This window comes from Patiria miniata, unplaced genomic scaffold (genome assembly GCF_015706575.1).
Source record: "Patiria miniata isolate m_02_andy unplaced genomic scaffold, ASM1570657v1 HiC_scaffold_20, whole genome shotgun sequence".
Lineage (NCBI taxonomy): Eukaryota > Metazoa > Echinodermata > Asteroidea > Valvatida > Asterinidae > Patiria > Patiria miniata.
The window spans coordinates 7,421,512-7,442,535 of NW_024037059.1; the positions used below are offsets into that span (position 1 = coordinate 7,421,512).

Below are 21,024 nucleotides of genomic sequence, written 5' to 3' on the forward strand. Positions count from 1 at the left end.
TACTCACATAATTTTTTGACTGAACTCTTTACGTAGTTCAGATTTGAATGAGGTAAGAGAAGTCATGGTTCTCAGCTGTACATGCAAATTATAAATGTATAATGTTCATCGACATTCTTTCATTTCATTTTCAGTAAATCAAATTAAAAGCGACGATGACATTAATTATACACTAAAACATATTTTTGTGCAATTTCCATTTCTTTAAAATTATGAAAAACTACGAAACATCCCTTTTTATTCATGTACTATTTCCTGATAGATGGCGCTTATTTACATTCTGATGTGCAAGTCTTAACTCCTTTTTTATTCTTGTACTGTATTCTGATATTTGTATGTGTTTTAATGGTAAATATTGTAGTAAATTTATATATGTTTTTAATATTGTTCGCATTGTGGCAATTTAGCCCCTGGCTACAAACACAATGTTTGTTTAAATCAGAATAATAATAATAACTGCCATGTACCGAAACATACAACCTTGCAAAAAGGGGAGAAAATAAATTCTGGCAACTTTTGGTTCTGAAGCAACCGTAACGTTTCAGCCTTAAATTATATCACAATAGTGCTCGTGATTATGGAACTAGTGTGCTTTAGCATAAAAACTCAAAAGACACCCAAAACACGCTTGAAATGAACATTGCCTTTCGTTTTCTATGGTTGAGTAGGCTTATTTTGCTTAGCATTTACCTCTTGAATAAGTTACTGAGTCTTTTGTGATTCTAGTGCATACTATCCCATAGTTGCGAAATAGTCTTCCATGAGGTTCAGGAAGGCCCCTGATGTATAAATAAAAATGACTTCATTTTATTACCATAACAATGAAGGCCCTTAAATCGCTGTATTATATGAATATACACGGAAGCGACCGTGAAGTGCAAACGTCACTGCTTCACACTTCTGGTCTCGATGCACTGAGAGATTAGGTTTCTCTGTTGGTACACCTGCTTTGCACCCACAACCATTGGATCTCCAGGTACGAGTCTTAAATTAATCTTAAAGTTGTACTGTCCTTGTTCTTAAAAAGTCGATTTTTTTTTGTCCTAATAAATTTCCAACTTTCATGTTTGATATCAACGGCGAACTGAAAAACCTATTGGTTTGCTAATGTTGGCATCAGCAACACTCCGAAGAAGTTTGTCATTTTGGGTTTCGCTCGTACCCCCCGCCCTGCAAACAGGGCGCTGGGATACTCACAGAATCTCACAGATAGCTTCACAGAATCTTGTGAAGGAAGTGCCTATGATATAAGGCATCTGGCTGCAGCTGTTCAAGACCGGAGTTAGACAATGTGCACAAATGCTATTCCCATAGAATGGCGCACATTTCATACCGGATGGGATTTCTGTTTCATTGCGGACCATGTGGACAAAATTTTGAGCGTCGCATAATGCAATCCGACCGTTCGTGATTCGAAACGGAGCCTGAGCAAGTGACGGGAATCGTAAATTTACAACACAGTTATGTTTTACAGAATTTCCTACATTATTACGCTTTTCAACGCGAAAAAACATCTCTTAACTGGAATAAAAGAGAAATGAATCAGTCTTAACGGCCGTTTCAAACCTTGGCGCGTACCCCCGCCCTGCAAACAGGACGCTGGGATACTCTGATGAGCTCCACAGAATCTTGTGAAGGAAGTGACCTATGACCTATGTATAAAGCATCTGGCTGCAGCTAGCTGTTCAAGACCGCAGTTAGACAATGTGCGCAAATGCTATCCGAAAACTTCCCATGTGATTTCTGTTTCATTGCGGACCATGTGGACATGTAATTGACACAGGCGGCTTTATTGGGTTATTTCACACTTAAGAAAATATAGAAGTCTAAAAAAAGATATTTGAAACCCTGAACTTTAAATGCAAAAGTTAGGCCAATACCAGTTTTGTCTGACTTGCCTTTATAACTGTGGTTTGCAAATGAACTCCTGATTTCCAGAGAAAATTAGAGAAAAGCTGTGGGGAAAAATGGAAATTTACAGCACCTGAAATGTATGTATTTCCAATTCTATATGAAAGGTGACTCTGAATCTCTGAATTCCCTAAAATGTGCGTTTTTCCAATACAATGTTAGAGGTGACTCGTGACTCGGACTTGGACTCGACCTTTGTGACTCGGACTCGACCTGGAGGACTCGGGACTCGGACTTGGACTCGAGAAATGTGACTCGACTCGGACTTGGACTCGATGTTTCGTGACTCGAATACAAGTCTGTTTTAAAGTCATTCGTGATCTCTTACATTCATCTGAATCCACCTACTGATGCACTGCCGAGGAACCATGGGTCTGTTAGAAACAAAGCGTTCGTGTGGCTTCGAGTTATATCTGGTAACAATCTCATTGATGATTCTGGGGGTCTATGCAACTTGCCCGAGTGTCTGCAACTGTAGAGTTTATAGCACCGGTAAGATATGGTACATTGTCAGGGAGAAAATCTCACAGCAGTCCCTGTTGGACTGCCTGTCGACACTGCCATCCTTCAACAAACTTATCAGGCTGGAAGCTGACTTTTCTCCGCCGGACTCCAGCAGCTGAGGGAACTTCATCTGTACAACAATCACATCATTGAGATAGAGGTGGCGCATTTCGAAATCTGTTGTGTTTGAAACAGCTGGACCTCACGAGTAACAAAATCAGTATAATAACGAGCCGTACTTTCGAAGGAATCCCTAACTTGGAGAAGTTGAACCTGGGAAATAATCTCTTGTCTTCTTTACCAAGTGACGTCTTAAGGCACGTCCCTCTATTACTTGAGCTCAAATTGAGGAGGAACAGCATTCATGAATTTCCGGCCGAAGTATCACGAGCTTTGATGAACGTCGAGTACCTAAACCTGGTTTACCACAGCAAAACAAAATCCAAAATGCTACCAATTGGTGCTGAAGCTGTCACACCGAAGTTTCTTCCTTAAATGACTTCACTTTTGCTCTTGAATATGGAAATCTGCATTCACATGAAAGCCCAAAAGGTGCCATAACACCATTTAAAATGAGAATTTCGAAGATTGAAAATGAATTTAGAAGGAACACAACTAAAGGTGCTTCATGGATTGTACAAACAATTCTGAAACAATTTAACAAGTTGACCAACATCATCAAGAACAAGACCGGATCAATTTATAGTTCAATGTGAATTGAAACCAAATGCTAGCAATGACGAGGGATATCTTTTGTGCGCTGTTTTTTGGTTTGGTTCAAATTGCACCTCATACGTACATGTACTTTGTTTTGCTGTTTGTTCTGTGCGGTGTCAAACGGATACGTGAATTTAAACGCTTTTTGTTTTCCTTTTCTTTGCAGATTTATGTACGAACAACCTTGCTACGACATTGTAGACGTTTCTTAGCGTTGGGAAAACATGGCGTCGTTCAACAGTTCTCATTCAAGTCGCTCCTTTCGTATACGTCTTCTCCTCATGGGACTGCTTATTCTCTCGCAGGAAGCACATTCGATTTGCCCGAGTGTCTGTCGTTGTGGAGGTCAGTATGCTTCGTGTGGATACCAGAATCTTTCAGCGATTCCAGTCGGGCTACCTGATGACATACGGACCCTCTATCTGGATTACAACCAACTCACCAAGCTAGCAGCTGGCGATTTCTCTAGCTTATCTCAGCTGGAACAACTGTATCTGTACAACAATCACATCAGTGTCATCGAAGATGGCGCATTTCGTGGTCTGGCGAGTTTGAAATTGCTGAGTCTCGAGAGTAACAACATCGGCATGCTAACTAACCGTACTTTTGAGGAAGTCCCTAACCTGGAAGAGTTGCACCTCCGAAACAATCGCCTGTCTTCTTTAACTAGCGGCGTCTTCAGTCAGGTCCCTCGTCTTCGAGAACTTGATTTGGCAAGCAACGACATCGGGGAATTCCCGACAGACGTCTCGCGAGACTTAATGAACGTCGAGATACTAGACCTGTCATACAACCCAGCAAGTCTGCTGTTGACTCCTGTCTTTGGACAAATGGTGGCTTTGCAACATCTCAAACTGAACGATCTTTTTGCGGCAAACAGTGCATCTGTGGAGGATTCTATACCAGACTCAGCTTTTGATGGATTGTCAAATTTAAGAAACCTCGAGCTCAAAGGTAACCGCCTCACCAAAATCCCCGCAGCAGTCAAGACTCTTCCTAACCTGACTACCGTCAGTTTGTACCTAAACTCGATTCAGTCTGTTAATGCTGATGATTTTTACCGGCCCTCCCTTCTAGAATGGCTCCATCTTGAATACAATTCTCTGGTTGAAATTCCTACCTCTGCGTTGGCAGAGTTCCAACACCTCACAGATTTGTACTTGAATTACAATCATATCCCAGTGATCCCATCCCTGGCATTCTTGCACAACCCTCGCCTAGCCATCTTGCATATGTCTTACACCAATCTTACAACAATCGAAAAAGATGCGTTTGTTGGACTGGGTCGACTCGAAACTCTCTATCTGAAAGGCAACAATTTGACCACCATAGTGGACGGAGCAATGAATCATGTTAACCCCAATGTAAATCTCGAGATATCTGGGAATCCTATCCGTTGTGATTGCCATTTGCGCGGGTTTGCAGCATGGCTCAAGAACAATCACACTGGATCACTTATTGGAGGTAGTTCTCTTCAATGTGTTACACCCGACCGTCTGAATGATACGTCTGTGGCCGGTCTCCTTCCAAATCAGTTCGCTTGCGCTCCACGTTCACCTTTCCCCACTCTCACTATCTCGGCAGTACTTGAAACTAAAGTCCTATTACCATGTCGTATCGACGCAGATCCAGCACTGTATACCTACTGGATTACCAGCAGTCACGAAGAAATCTCACCAGAACAGCCTCATCCGCCCTTCGCTATAGCAGATAACGGTTCCTTGTTGGTAACTAACGTTAGCATTTCCAACGAAGGACTTTACACGTGCGTAGTTAGCAACGATGCCGGGGAAGCTCGGAGCTCTCTCAATCTTCACATACTACTGTCAGCTGCAAAACCAATCAAGAGTAACAACATATCGATCGTATATATCTGTGTGGCCGGTGGCATCTTGATTTTCGTTGTTTTGTTACTTCTTGTACTCCTCAGGAGAGGCATCATTGCCAGAAATATGTGTATTATGGACAATGAAGAAAATGAGCATGCAGCTCATCAACAGGCAAACGCAGAGAACATAGACAATCCAACTGCATCTCAGTATCAAGCATATGAGAGTTTGGATGGCGAGAGTTTGGATGGCGATGACAGCGGCGATCATGAAGCGAATCAAGGTGACCATGTATACGACCATCCACCAGCTGAAACACCACCACAACCTCGACCGCCACATGAATACAACATGAATGAGGGATATAATAATCAAGCATATAATAATAGGGATGACAATGTCAACGATCATGAAGAGAATCAAGGTGACCATGTATACGACTTGCCACCAGCTGAAACACCACCACAACCTCGATCGCCACATGAACACAACATGAATGAGGGATATAATAATCAAGCATATGACAATGTCAACGATCATGAAATAAATCAAGGTGGCAATGAAGTAGGACCAATAGCACCGCCACCACTACCACCACGACCATCAGCACTAGCACAGGTACAAGCACAACAATCACCACCAGAACACGGCGGGCACGAGGTCATTGGTATAAACGAAGGCTATGCGAGTATGCGAGAACCCTAACTCCCTATAGCATGATTTACTAGGAACCACACATCCTGGTAAATTCCAACACCATAATGGAAAACTGCACGCACATATTTCTGACTTTGATTCTGGAGATGTGCCAATCCAATGTAAAAGACTGGCCGTTTTAGGGGTACTGTACCCATCCTGACAGATTCCAACAAAACATGCCGTTGGGGTTTGACGGGTCGAATTCTGTTAGGGCTTCGCAGAGAGACGTTCATGCCCCTTGGATCTGACGTGTTGGAAAAGACACGAGAGGGTTTGAATAGTAGGCTTAATAAGAACAAAGATATGGAAAGCCTATAGTAAAATAGGTCCCAGAGCACAACAAATTCCATCGATTCAAAATAGCTAGTCACTGGTGGACGGTTTTCATGCGTGTTGTCTGCACATGTCAATGTACTATTTTCGGTCCACGTGTGTTTCATTTTGTACACAATTTTGGGTAATAGTAAATTGAGTGGCTCAGAACGGGGAGGAATATTATCGCCAGGTAAAATATGAACTATTTCACGAAGCGAAGCCGAGTGAAAAGTCCAGAGAGAAAATGAATGCGTACATGGGGAAAAGCCTGTTTTCTGTAAAACAGACGCAATTCTAGTTATTATCACTTTTTGGGAATAATTATTATCGCTCTACTATAAATAGCAAATGTATGTAAATTGGTAAATGTTCAATGTATTTCTCCGTTATTAAGACATTTACTCAGGACCGATCAGTTCTTTCGAGAAACTTGAAGATGTATGTATAAATGTATATAAGTCATTTTACTTTTTGGGGTCCAAATGGTAATCGTTTCACAGTTTTGCACAAACTTTTGGGTAACTGAAATGGACCAGTAACTTCGGAAGTGGTAATGAAAGTCCTTTTTAGTCTGGTTCCCAGGCTCAAAAATTCTGACTTTTCTGCGCATCTGAGGTCAGGTTCTATACGTAGGTATCGATACGCGTTACCAAAACACGTATGATTCCTCCAGTTTCCAATTCCCTTTCTCTGCTGTCTTCTGTGACGTGGGGTGTCGTCAGGTCAGGGAACCAGACTATCACTGTCTTATTAAATTTCAGTTTTAGTTTTATCATCATAGTTTCATGTACTAGTCCGGTGCATAAAGTATAATGTCTATTTATCGGCTAAAAAGGGCACCAGTCCTAGCTTGTTCAATTATGAGAATCATTATATGATTACACTGACATACACACATACTGTGTAGATGAAGTGCGTAACAATTAAAATGAATTATGTATGTATTACTTGTAATAAACAGACTGGACAAAGTATATACTCAGAAGTTATATGACATTCACCCGGGGTTTATGTGTTAACCAGTATATTTGAATGTTATTTCATTGGTTTCATTTTTAATCCCACAAAGGCAAGGGTTAAAGGAGTGAGTGCCTACTACCATTGATTGTAGACCTGTGAACAGTAAGAACGCAAAACCGTTGTATAGGGCCTACATTAGAACCTTCTGGGGAAAAAAACTCAAAGTTTTATGTGACCCAGAATTCCTGCTTTGAAATGCAAAATGAGTTGCTGTCACGTATTTTAACGTGCCCGTGAAGTGTAATTTTTTTTAATGCAATACTTAGAAACAGTGCACCTTTGTGTCGATGTCCCATTTAACCCAATTTTTTATTTTCGTTTTGCCATTTTCAAGGGAATTTTGGTGCCTTTCTTGGTTTTTATGCTAATGCAAATTTCCATATTCATGAGCAAAAGTGTGATGTCATTTCAGGCAGAAACCTAAATGTTTCGGCTATTTCAGCACCAAAAGTTGACAAAATTTTGGATATTTTGCTGTCGTAACAAATATTTTCAATAAGCCAATTTTGGGGTTCACAATTTGAACATAAAACCCCTTAACTTGAACAGTGTCTTCCTAAAATGACATCACAAGCAACAGTGCCCTCAGTTGTCCGGAAAAACGTGGCAAACTTTAAATGTTGAAAGAAGTGCACTTTTCAATAAAGTTAACCAAAAAGGGATGTCAAATATTTGTCATACGTTTAAGAGGAGTAGGGGCCTAGAAGGTTGCAGAAAATATGTTCCTCGGAAAATTTCACTTCATGGACCCTTTAAGAGAGTGAATTGATTCATGACTAATTAATGGTCTTGTAACAAAATACTCGGATTAAATAGAAGTGGCTATGATTATATGCATACCCGGCTGTGCAAGTGCCGCTTTTTAAAAACTGAAACCGGTATGTCTGTATAATTCTACATAGAAACATTCTACAAAACATAAAATGAAGCAGGATAATAATATCAAGTTATTTTCTCTCTTTTTCGTGTTCATTCCCATCCGTTGTTAAGGAGTGTTCGTTGTTAATATTGATAGAAAGTTTTATACAACACCTGAATAAATCCCCATCATCTGATTGGTGAATTGTAGATCACGTGACATATTATTATTCGGTATAATGCACGGTGCGACCATGCGTTATACCCATGCGTTATACCGTTTCACTTTGCGCTTGTTCCATGACGCGGTATTTGCGTGCAAAATGCATGCTGGTGTGCGCGTTCAGCGTATAGCGTAGCGCGTATTGTTCCAAAGAGCCAGCAGGCTACAGCGTTGGGTTCAAAGATTTTCGTGAAGGGGTAGTTCAACATCTTTAAAATCAAAATAAATTGTAGTTTATAATTTACCAATCAAATGACGAGAATTTATTCAGGTGTTGTATAAAACAAATAACGAATGTTTTACGTTCGTGCGATGGAAAGAATAATTTCATTCGGTGACAGATTGAATGTTCTATTCCACTCGGCTTCGCCTCGTGGAATAGAACATTCAATCTGTCACCTCATGAAATTATTCTTACCATCGCACTCACAAACATTCGTTATTTGTATAATAACAACAATAAATGTACCCAAATATTGTCCATTTTATTCTGACCCCTGTGTTACCTGTATATTTAAGACATCAGGGGTTAGTATATTCAGAATATGACGCACGTACGTAACATATTGTCAAACTGAAATTTTCATAAATTTCCTAGCCAAGTTATGAACGTTATATCAAATAAATGTCTTGAAGACCAAGAAAATTGTTTCTTTTGGCTGGTAGCAATCCTAAATTGGTTATGAATATAACGAGATTACATTTGGGTAAATTCATGCACAATTAGTCCTGTTAATTTATATTAGAAAAAATTCTGTCCATTACGTAATTAGGCCCCCCCCCAAAAAAAATAATAGTTCTGCTTCCGGTTTCCCTACCTACCCTATTCTGACAGCCCCTACCCTAATTTTTTTTATGGGAAAAATGAGAAAAAAACACCACCACTGCCATCAGTGCCATGTACCGAAACAACAATGCACCCCCGCACAAAATGTTTTTTATTTTTACATGCTGGCAACTTTGGTTCAGAAGCAGTGTTACTCGTGATATGGATCTGGTCTGCACTAGCTTAAAAAATGAAAAGGCACCAAAACACGCTTGAAATGAAATTGGCCTTTCATTTTTTATGGTTGAGCAGGCTTATTTTACTTAGCATTTACCTCCTGAACAATCCTTTCTGAGTCTGTTGTGTGTCCCATGGTTGCGAAATACTTGTCCGTGATTTCAAAATCAGGGGAGGCCCCTTATGTATAAATAAAAATGACTTCATTTCATTATCATAACAATGAAGGCCCTCCAATCGCTGTACTATAGGCCCTATATGAATGTACACGCGACCGTGCACTTCTGGTCTCGATGCACTGAGAGATTAGGTTTCTCTGTTGGTACACCTGCTTTGCACCCACAGCCATTGGATCTCCAGGTACGAGTCTTAAATAAATCTTAAAAATGTATTGTCCTTGTTCTTAAAAAGTAAATTGTTTTGTCCTAATGAATTTTCCACTTCATGTTTGATTTCAACGGGGGAAAAACCAATTGGTTTGCTAATGTTGGCATCGGCACTCCCACTCCGAAGAATTGTTTAATTTGGGGTTCACTTTAGTACAAACTAAAATATACGCTCTGCATCCCGATTCTGATTTGATGGCGGTGAGGTGGGGGGGGGGGGCGGTTCTGTGAGAACTGAATTGTTGTTGGGCCACGCATAATTCGCAATTTGAAATTTTATTTCCTCAACTAAATGTGGGCCGATTTTTGCCAAGTTTTAAATTACTGAAAATCATGCCAACTATTTGTTTTCTCAATGTCTCAAATAAACTTGATTTTTTTTATTGCACAAAACAAAAGAGCAATTGAAAAATATATATATTTGTCGGGTTGAAAGTCGAAGGACGGTTAATATTTAAAAGAATCTTATCTTAATTGTTTCGACCGTAGTCATAAACAAAAACACATTCTTGGGGGCTTCTGTAACCCTCTGAAATGGGATTTTTACTTTGGGTTGCTTTTGCGCCTCTAATGCAACAACAATATGATTTATTATATGATTTTATACTGTAATGCCACAATAATTTGAAATTGTAAAGTTATTCCGTTATCCTTAACAAAGGCGGATATTTTGTGTTTCAGTTTCTTAAAAGTGGATAATAATTGTATTCCTAGAACCTATATAGCAAATTGAATATACTTACTAGTGGAACTTGAAAATAACAGTGACAGACTGACAGTCTTGAACATCATGTAAATTAAATAATTCTTAAATGAATCACGCCTTTTCCCAAAAACTATCGTCATTATCTCATGGTCGAACTGAAATTATTCACATAATTGAAAACCCAAGCTTATGTCATGACATTTCATAGCATTTTCGTAAACTTTTCGAATATACAACAGACCTAATTTTGAAAGTGCATTTTGTCAGTCTTGCATAATTACCCGGTTTCAACTTTCTAAAAGAGAATAAGACCTATTTATTTTGTGTACCAATACCTCTGTGCATCAGAAAATGACAGTCTTCAGTCTTTTGTACGTGCTTCATACCTCATTATACATATTTGAAATAACTTCAGCTGGAAAAAGTTCTCGGCATTTATTTTCAGATCCGAAATATTTTCACAACACAGGCTTTTTCTTGCGCAATTTAGACAGTTCCACTAAAAGTCACGTGTTCCTCTAAAAGTCATACGGAAATGACCTGTAAATAAACCTGTTTTATATCAGGTTCAACCGGAGCTTTCGAGCATAGAATAACTGTAATAATGCGTGAATTTTACTCATACAGTAAATTGACTGGCCCAGTTTTCATTTGCGTTGTTAAGTTTTTGGTAAAATTTAGGAAGTTGTAAAGATGAAACTTTTTTTTTTTTTAATTCATGCTCATTGTAGTTGAGTGATCAATTAATCACAGAGAACCGATTTCGTGTTACTTATTTGGCCTCGATCATTTTCAACAGCAAACATAAGCAGATTAATTACACTCAACATGAACCTAGCTTGTCATTGGTCACGGTGTAAATGTCTTAAACCAACTGTATAATTTGCACTACAAAAACTCTGGTGTTACAAATGCTAACACTGAACTGGAGTAGAAATTGTGGTGATTCTTTTGGTGTTAAAATACCACCGGGTTATTCGAAGTTGTATAAACTTGAATAACTCGGTTTAAAGTTATTGTACCTGTATTAAAAAAAAAAAACAACAAGAAGTACGCCTGTGCGATGATCAAGCAAACTGATTGGACGACATGAATTTGAATCGAATAATAAATTTCTTTGGAATTGCAGCTTGGAAACTAAACGACATGCGGCATTGCTTGAGTTTTTCACAGCAACTTACCAGGTCCCTGACCAATATTGAAATAATCTGAAATCGCGCAGTTGGTTTTATATTGACCTACTAGACACTGTAGACATTTTGTGGTGTCCCAAAAACTAAATGTTCACTGGGATTTATGATAACAAATCAGTGTTGGAGTACTCGTACTCGAACTCGAACTCGAGTACAACTCGAGTACTAATAAGTACTTGGCCCGTACTCGATCATAAGTACTCGAAAAAAAAAAACCAAGTACTCGGCACGTACTCGTAATTTTGTACTCGGACTCGTCCCTTAACTCGACAAATTGTACTCGGTGAACTCGATCCCAGTCGCGCAGTACTCGAAAGAAAATTCGGATTTGTTCGATACTAATTTTTCGATACTAAACTTTGACCAAAAATTTCACAGAGTGTATATGAAAATGATGAAAGTATTGCGCTGTATTCTTTATCGACTCTAAATCGAGCATTCTGTTAGGGCTTCGCAGAGAGACGTTCATGCCCCTTGGATCTGACGTGTTGGAAAAGACACGAGAGGGTTTGAATAGTAGGCTTAATAAGAACAAAGATATGGAAAGCCTATAGTAAAATAGGTCCCAGAGCACAACAAATTCCATCGATTCAAAATAGCTAGTCACTGGTGGACGGTTTTCATGCGTGTTGTCTGCACATGTCAATGTACTATTTTCGGTCCACGTGTGTTTCATTTTGTACACAATTTTGGGTAATAGTAAATTGAGTGGCTCAGAACGGGGAGGAATATTATCGCCAGGTAAAATATGAACTATTTCACGAAGCGAAGCCGAGTGAAAAGTCCAGAGAGAAAATGAATGCGTACATGGGGAAAAGCCTGTTTTCTGTAAAACAGACGCAATTCTAGTTATTATCACTTTTTGGGAATAATTATTATCGCTCTACTATAAATAGCAAATGTATGTAAATTGGTAAATGTTCAATGTATTTCTCCGTTATTAAGACATTTACTCAGGACCGATCAGTTCTTTCGAGAAACTTGAAGATGTATGTATAAATGTATATAAGTCATTTTACTTTTTGGGGTCCAAATGGTAATCGTTTCACAGTTTTGCACAAACTTTTGGGTAACTGAAATGGACCAGTAACTTCGGAAGTGGTAATGAAAGTCCTTTTTAGTCTGGTTCCCAGGCTCAAAAATTCTGACTTTTCTGCGCATCTGAGGTCAGGTTCTATACGTAGGTATCGATACGCGTTACCAAAACACGTATGATTCCTCCAGTTTCCAATTCCCTTTCTCTGCTGTCTTCTGTGACGTGGGGGTGTCGTCAGGTCAGGGAACCAGACTATCACTGTCTTATTAAATTTCAGTTTTAGTTTTATCATCATAGTTTCATGTACTAGTCCGGTGCATAAAGTATAATGTCTATTTATCGGCTAAAAAGGGCACCAGTCCTAGCTTGTTCAATTATGAGAATCATTATATGATTACACTGACATACACACATACTGTGTAGATGAAGTGCGTAACAATTAAAATGAATTATGTATGTATTACTTGTAATAAACAGACTGGACAAAGTATATACTCAGAAGTTATATGACATTCACCCGGGGTTTATGTGTTAACCAGTATATTTGAATGTTATTTCATTGGTTTCATTTTTAATCCCACAAAGGCAAGGGTTAAAGGAGTGAGTGCCTACTACCATTGATTGTAGACCTGTGAACAGTAAGAACGCAAAACCGTTGTATAGGGCCTACATTAGAACCTTCTGGGGAAAAAAACTCAAAGTTTTATGTGACCCAGAATTCCTGCTTTGAAATGCAAAATGAGTTGCTGTCACGTATTTTAACGTGCCCGTGAAGTGTAATTTTTTTTAATGCAATACTTAGAAACAGTGCACCTTTGTGTCGATGTCCCATTTAACCCAATTTTTTATTTTCGTTTTGCCATTTTCAAGGGAATTTTGGTGCCTTTCTTGGTTTTTATGCTAATGCAAATTTCCATATTCATGAGCAAAAGTGTGATGTCATTTCAGGCAGAAACCTAAATGTTTCGGCTATTTCAGCACCAAAAGTTGACAAAATTTTGGATATTTTGCTGTCGTAACAAATATTTTCAATAAGCCAATTTTGGGGTTCACAATTTGAACATAAAACCCCTTAACTTGAACAGTGTCTTCCTAAAATGACATCACAAGCAACAGTGCCCTCAGTTGTCCGGAAAAACGTGGCAAACTTTAAATGTTGAAAGAAGTGCACTTTTCAATAAAGTTAACCAAAAAGGGATGTCAAATATTTGTCATACGTTTAAGAGGAGTAGGGGCCTAGAAGGTTGCAGAAAATATGTTCCTCGGAAAATTTCACTTCATGGACCCTTTAAGAGAGTGAATTGATTCATGACTAATTAATGGTCTTGTAACAAAATACTCGGATTAAATAGAAGTGGCTATGATTATATGCATACCCGGCTGTGCAAGTGCCGCTTTTTAAAAACTGAAACCGGTATGTCTGTATAATTCTACATAGAAACATTCTACAAAACATAAAATGAAGCAGGATAATAATATCAAGTTATTTTCTCTCTTTTTCGTGTTCATTCCCATCCGTTGTTAAGGAGTGTTCGTTGTTAATATTGATAGAAAGTTTTATACAACACCTGAATAAATCCCCATCATCTGATTGGTGAATTGTAGATCACGTGACATATTATTATTCGGTATAATGCACGGTGCGACCATGCGTTATACCCATGCGTTATACCGTTTCACTTTGCGCTTGTTCCATGACGCGGTATTTGCGTGCAAAATGCATGCTGGTGTGCGCGTTCAGCGTATAGCGTAGCGCGTATTGTTCCAAAGAGCCAGCAGGCTACAGCGTTGGGTTCAAAGATTTTCGTGAAGGGGTAGTTCAACATCTTTAAAATCAAAATAAATTGTAGTTTATAATTTACCAATCAAATGACGAGAATTTATTCAGGTGTTGTATAAAACAAATAACGAATGTTTTACGTTCGTGCGATGGAAAGAATAATTTCATTCGGTGACAGATTGAATGTTCTATTCCACTCGGCTTCGCCTCGTGGAATAGAACATTCAATCTGTCACCTCATGAAATTATTCTTACCATCGCACTCACAAACATTCGTTATTTGTATAATAACAACAATAAATGTACCCAAATATTGTCCATTTTATTCTGACCCCTGTGTTACCTGTATATTTAAGACATCAGGGGTTAGTATATTCAGAATATGACGCACGTACGTAACATATTGTCAAACTGAAATTTTCATAAATTTCCTAGCCAAGTTATGAACGTTATATCAAATAAATGTCTTGAAGACCAAGAAAATTGTTTCTTTTGGCTGGTAGCAATCCTAAATTGGTTATGAATATAACGAGATTACATTTGGGTAAATTCATGCACAATTAGTCCTGTTAATTTATATTAGCAAAAATTCTGTCCATTACGTAATTAGGCCCCCCCCCCCAAAAAAAAATAATAGTTCTGCTTCCGGTTTCCCTACCTACCCTATTCTGACAGCCCCTACCCTAATTTTTTTTATGGGAAAAATGAGAAAAAAACACCACCACTGCCATCAGTGCCATGTACCGAAACAACAATGCACCCCCGCACAAAATGTTTTTTATTTTTACATGCTGGCAACTTTGGTTCAGAAGCAGTGTTACTCGTGATATGGATCTGGTCTGCACTAGCTTAAAAAATGAAAAGGCACCAAAACACGCTTGAAATGAAATTGGCCTTTCATTTTTTATGGTTGAGCAGGCTTATTTTACTTAGCATTTACCTCCTGAACAATCCTTTCTGAGTCTGTTGTGTGTCCCATGGTTGCGAAATACTTGTCCGTGATTTCAAAATCAGGGGAGGCCCCTTATGTATAAATAAAAATGACTTCATTTCATTATCATAACAATGAAGGCCCTCCAATCGCTGTACTATAGGCCCTATATGAATGTACACGCGACCGTGCACTTCTGGTCTCGATGCACTGAGAGATTAGGTTTCTCTGTTGGTACACCTGCTTTGCACCCACAGCCATTGGATCTCCAGGTACGAGTCTTAAATAAATCTTAAAAATGTATTGTCCTTGTTCTTAAAAAGTAAATTGTTTTGTCCTAATGAATTTTCCACTTCATGTTTGATTTCAACGGGGGAAAAACCAATTGGTTTGCTAATGTTGGCATCGGCACTCCCACTCCGAAGAATTGTTTAATTTGGGGTTCACTTTAGTACAAACTAAAATATACGCTCTGCATCCCGATTCTGATTTGATGGCGGTGAGGTGGGGGGGGGGGGCGGTTCTGTGAGAACTGAATTGTTGTTGGGCCACGCATAATTCGCAATTTGAAATTTTATTTCCTCAACTAAATGTGGGCCGATTTTTGCCAAGTTTTAAATTACTGAAAATCATGCCAACTATTTGTTTTCTCAATGTCTCAAATAAACTTGATTTTTTTTATTGCACAAAACAAAAGAGCAATTGAAAAATATATATATTTGTCGGGTTGAAAGTCGAAGGACGGTTAATATTTAAAAGAATCTTATCTTAATTGTTTCGACCGTAGTCATAAACAAAAACACATTCTTGGGGGCTTCTGTAACCCTCTGAAATGGGATTTTTACTTTGGGTTGCTTTTGCGCCTCTAATGCAACAACAATATGATTTATTATATGATTTTATACTGTAATGCCACAATAATTTGAAATTGTAAAGTTATTCCGTTATCCTTAACAAAGGCGGATATTTTGTGTTTCAGTTTCTTAAAAGTGGATAATAATTGTATTCCTAGAACCTATATAGCAAATTGAATATACTTACTAGTGGAACTTGAAAATAACAGTGACAGACTGACAGTCTTGAACATCATGTAAATTAAATAATTCTTAAATGAATCACGCCTTTTCCCAAAAACTATCGTCATTATCTCATGGTCGAACTGAAATTATTCACATAATTGAAAACCCAAGCTTATGTCATGACATTTCATAGCATTTTCGTAAACTTTTCGAATATACAACAGACCTAATTTTGAAAGTGCATTTTGTCAGTCTTGCATAATTACCCGGTTTCAACTTTCTAAAAGAGAATAAGACCTATTTATTTTGTGTACCAATACCTCTGTGCATCAGAAAATGACAGTCTTCAGTCTTTTGTACGTGCTTCATACCTCATTATACATATTTGAAATAACTTCAGCTGGAAAAAGTTCTCGGCATTTATTTTCAGATCCGAAATATTTTCACAACACAGGCTTTTTCTTGCGCAATTTAGACAGTTCCACTAAAAGTCACGTGTTCCTCTAAAAGTCATACGGAAATGACCTGTAAATAAACCTGTTTTATATCAGGTTCAACCGGAGCTTTCGAGCATAGAATAACTGTAATAATGCGTGAATTTTACTCATACAGTAAATTGACTGGCCCAGTTTTCATTTGCGTTGTTAAGTTTTTGGTAAAATTTAGGAAGTTGTAAAGATGAAACTTTTTTTTTTTTTAATTCATGCTCATTGTAGTTGAGTGATCAATTAATCACAGAGAACCGATTTCGTGTTACTTATTTGGCCTCGATCATTTTCAACAGCAAACATAAGCAGATTAATTACACTCAACATGAACCTAGCTTGTCATTGGTCACGGTGTAAATGTCTTAAACCAACTGTATAATTTGCACTACAAAAACTCTGGTGTTACAAATGCTAACACTGAACTGGAGTAGAAATTGTGGTGATTCTTTTGGTGTTAAAATACCACCGGGTTATTCGAAGTTGTATAAACTTGAATAACTCGGTTTAAAGTTATTGTACCTGTATTAAAAAAAAAAAAAAACAAGAAGTACGCCTGTGCGATGATCAAGCAAACTGATTGGACGACATGAATTTGAATCGAATAATAAATTTCTTTGGAATTGCAGCTTGGAAACTAAACGACATGCGGCATTGCTTGAGTTTTTCACAGCAACTTACCAGGTCCCTGACCAATATTGAAATAATCTGAAATCGCGCAGTTGGTTTTATATTGACCTACTAGACACTGTAGACATTTTGTGGTGTCCCAAAAACTAAATGTTCACTGGGATTTATGATAACAAATCAGTGTTGGAGTACTCGTACTCGAACTCGAACTCGAGTACAACTCGAGTACTAATAAGTACTTGGCCCGTACTCGATCATAAGTACTCGAAAAAAAAAAAACCAAGTACTCGGCACGTACTCGTAATTTTGTACTCGGACTCGTCCCTTAACTCGACAAATTGTACTCGGTGAACTCGATCCCAGTCGCGCAGTACTCGAAAGAAAATTCGGATTTGTTCGATACTAATTTTTCGATACTAAACTTTGACCAAAAATTTCACAGAGTGTATATGAAAATGATGAAAGTATTGCGCTGTATTCTTTATCGACTCTAAATCGAGCATTCTGTTAGGGCTTCGCAGAGAGACGTTCATGCCCCTTGGATCTGACGTGTTGGAAAAGACACGAGAGGGTTTGAATAGTAGGCTTAATAAGAACAAAGATATGGAAAGCCTATAGTAAAATAGGTCCCAGAGCACAACAAATTCCATCGATTCAAAATAGCTAGTCACTGGTGGACGGTTTTCATGCGTGTTGTCTGCACATGTCAATGTACTATTTTCGGTCCACGTGTGTTTCATTTTGTACACAATTTTGGGTAATAGTAAATTGAGTGGCTCAGAACGGGGAGGAATATTATCGCCAGGTAAAATATGAACTATTTCACGAAGCGAAGCCGAGTGAAAAGTCCAGAGAGAAAATGAATGCGTACATGGGGAAAAGCCTGTTTTCTGTAAAACAGACGCAATTCTAGTTATTATCACTTTTTGGGAATAATTATTATCGCTCTACTATAAATAGCAAATGTATGTAAATTGGTAAATGTTCAATGTATTTCTCCGTTATTAAGACATTTACTCAGGACCGATCAGTTCTTTCGAGAAACTTGAAGATGTATGTATAAATGTATATAAGTCATTTTACTTTTTGGGGTCCAAATGGTAATCGTTTCACAGTTTTGCACAAACTTTTGGGTAACTGAAATGGACCAGTAACTTCGGAAGTGGTAATGAAAGTCCTTTTTAGTCTGGTTCCCAGGCTCAAAAATTCTGACTTTTCTGCGCATCTGAGGTCAGGTTCTATACGTAGGTATCGATACGCGTTACCAAAACACGTATGATTCCTCCAGTTTCCAATTCCCTTTCTCTGCTGTCTTCTGTGACGTGGGGGTGTCGTCAGGTCAGGGAACCAGACTATCACTGTCTTATTAAATTTCAGTTTTAGTTTTATCATCATAGTTTCATGTACTAGTCCGGTGCATAAAGTATAATGTCTATTTATCGGCTAAAAAGGGCACCAGTCCTAGCTTGTTCAATTATGAGAATCATTATATGATTACACTGACATACACACATACTGTGTAGATGAAGTGCGTAACAATTAAAATGAATTATGTATGTATTACTTGTAATAAACAGACTGGACAAAGTATATACTCAGAAGTTATATGACATTCACCCGGGGTTTATGTGTTAACCAGTATATTTGAATGTTATTTCATTGGTTTCATTTTTAATCCCACAAAGGCAAGGGTTAAAGGAGTGAGTGCCTACTACCATTGATTGTAGACCTGTGAACAGTAAGAACGCAAAACCGTTGTATAGGGCCTACATTAGAACCTTCTGGGGAAAAAAACTCAAAGTTTTATGTGACCCAGAATTCCTGCTTTGAAATGCAAAATGAGTTGCTGTCACGTATTTTAACGTGCCCGTGAAGTGTAATTTTTTTTAATGCAATACTTAGAAACAGTGCACCTTTGTGTCGATGTCCCATTTAACCCAATTTTTTATTTTCGTTTTGCCATTTTCAAGGGAATTTTGGTGCCTTTCTTGGTTTTTATGCTAATGCAAATTTCCATATTCATGAGCAAAAGTGTGATGTCATTTCAGGCAGAAACCTAAATGTTTCGGCTATTTCAGCACCAAAAGTTGACAAAATTTTGGATATTTTGCTGTCGTAACAAATATTTTCAATAAGCCAATTTTGGGGTTCACAATTTGAACATAAAACCCCTTAACTTGAACAGTGTCTTCCTAAAATGACATCACAAGCAACAGTGCCCTCAGTTGTCCGGAAAAACGTGGCAAACTTTAAATGTTGAAAGAAGTGCACTTTTCAATAAAGTTAACCAAAAAGGGATGTCAAATATTTGTCATACGTTTAAGAGGAGTAGGGGCCTAGAAGGTTGCAGAAAATATGTTCCTCGGAAAATTTCACTTCATGGACCCTTTAAGAGAGTGAATTGATTCATGACTAATTAATGGTCTTGTAACAAAATACTCGGATTAAATAGAAGTGGCTATGATTATATGCATACCCGGCTGTGCAAGTGCCGCTTTTTAAAAACTGAAACCGGTATGTCTGTATAATTCTACATAGAAACATTCTACAAAACATAAAATGAAGCAGGATAATAATATCAAGTTATTTTCTCTCTTTTTCGTGTTCATTCCCATCCGTTGTTAAGGAGTGTTCGTTGTTAATATTGATAGAAAGTTTTATACAACACCTGAATAAATCCCCATCATCTGATTGGTGAATTGTAGATCACGTGACATATTATTATTCGGTATAATGCACGGTGCGACCATGCGTTATACCCATGCGTTATACCGTTTCACTTTGCGCTTGTTCCATGACGCGGTATTTGCGTGCAAAATGCATGCTGGTGTGCGCGTTCAGCGTATAGCGTAGCGCGTATTGTTCCAAAGAGCCAGCAGGCTACAGCGTTGGGTTCAAAGATTTTCGTGAAGGGGTAGTTCAACATCTTTAAAATCAAAATAAATTGTAGTTTATAATTTACCAATCAAATGACGAGAATTTATTCAGGTGTTGTATAAAACAAATAACGAATGTTTTACGTTCGTGCGATGGAAAGAATAATTTCATTCGGTGACAGATTGAATGTTCTATTCCACTCGGCTTCGCCTCGTGGAATAGAACATTCAATCTGTCACCTCATGAAATTATTCTTACCATCGCACTCACAAACATTCGTTATTTGTATAATAACAACAATAAATGTACCCAAATATTGTCCATTTTATTCTGACCCCTGTGTTACCTGTATATTTAAGACATCAGGGGTTAGTATATTCAGAATATGACGCACGTACGTAACATATTGTCAAACTGAAATTTTCATAAATTTCCTAGCCAAGTTATGAACGTTATATCAAATAAATGTCTTGAAGACCAAGAAAATTGTTTCTTTTGGCTGGTAGCAATCCTAAATTGGTTATGAATATAACGAGATTACATTTGGGTAAATTCATGCACAATTAGTCCTGTTAATTTATATTAGCAAAAATTCTGTCCATTACGTAATTAGGCCCCCCCCCCCAAAAAAAATAATAGTTCTGCTTCCGGTTTCCCTACCTACCCTATTCTGACAGCCCCTACCCTAATTTTTTTTATGGGAAAAATGAGAAAAAAACACCACCACTGCCATCAGTGCCATGTACCGAAACAACAATGCACCCCCGCACAAAATGTTTTTTATTTTTACATGCTGGCAACTTTGGTTCAGAAGCAGTGTTACTCGTGATATGGATCTGGTCTGCACTAGCTTAAAAAATGAAAAGGCACCAAAACACGCTTGAAATGAAATTGGCCTTTCA

General features: G+C 38.1%; 1 protein-coding gene across 1 annotated transcript; it reads left to right on the forward strand.

Annotated features, from left to right (window-relative positions):
- Positions 1 to 893: 893 nt before the first annotated feature.
- LOC119728940 (carboxypeptidase N subunit 2-like) lies at positions 894 to 5,703 on the forward strand. Its single transcript, XM_038201389.1, has 2 exons — positions 894 to 976; positions 3,299 to 5,703. The coding sequence occupies exon 2, from the start codon at positions 3,357 to 3,359 to the stop codon at positions 5,664 to 5,666; it is 2,310 nt and encodes a 769-aa protein (XP_038057317.1). The 5' UTR covers positions 894 to 976; positions 3,299 to 3,356; the 3' UTR covers positions 5,667 to 5,703.
- The last annotated feature ends 15,321 nt before the right edge of the window (positions 5,704 to 21,024 follow it).

Coding starts and splice junctions, on each gene's coding strand:
- LOC119728940 (XM_038201389.1), top strand. CDS start 3,357: ATGGCGTCGTTCAACAGTTCTCATTCAAGTCGCTCCTTTCGTATACGT.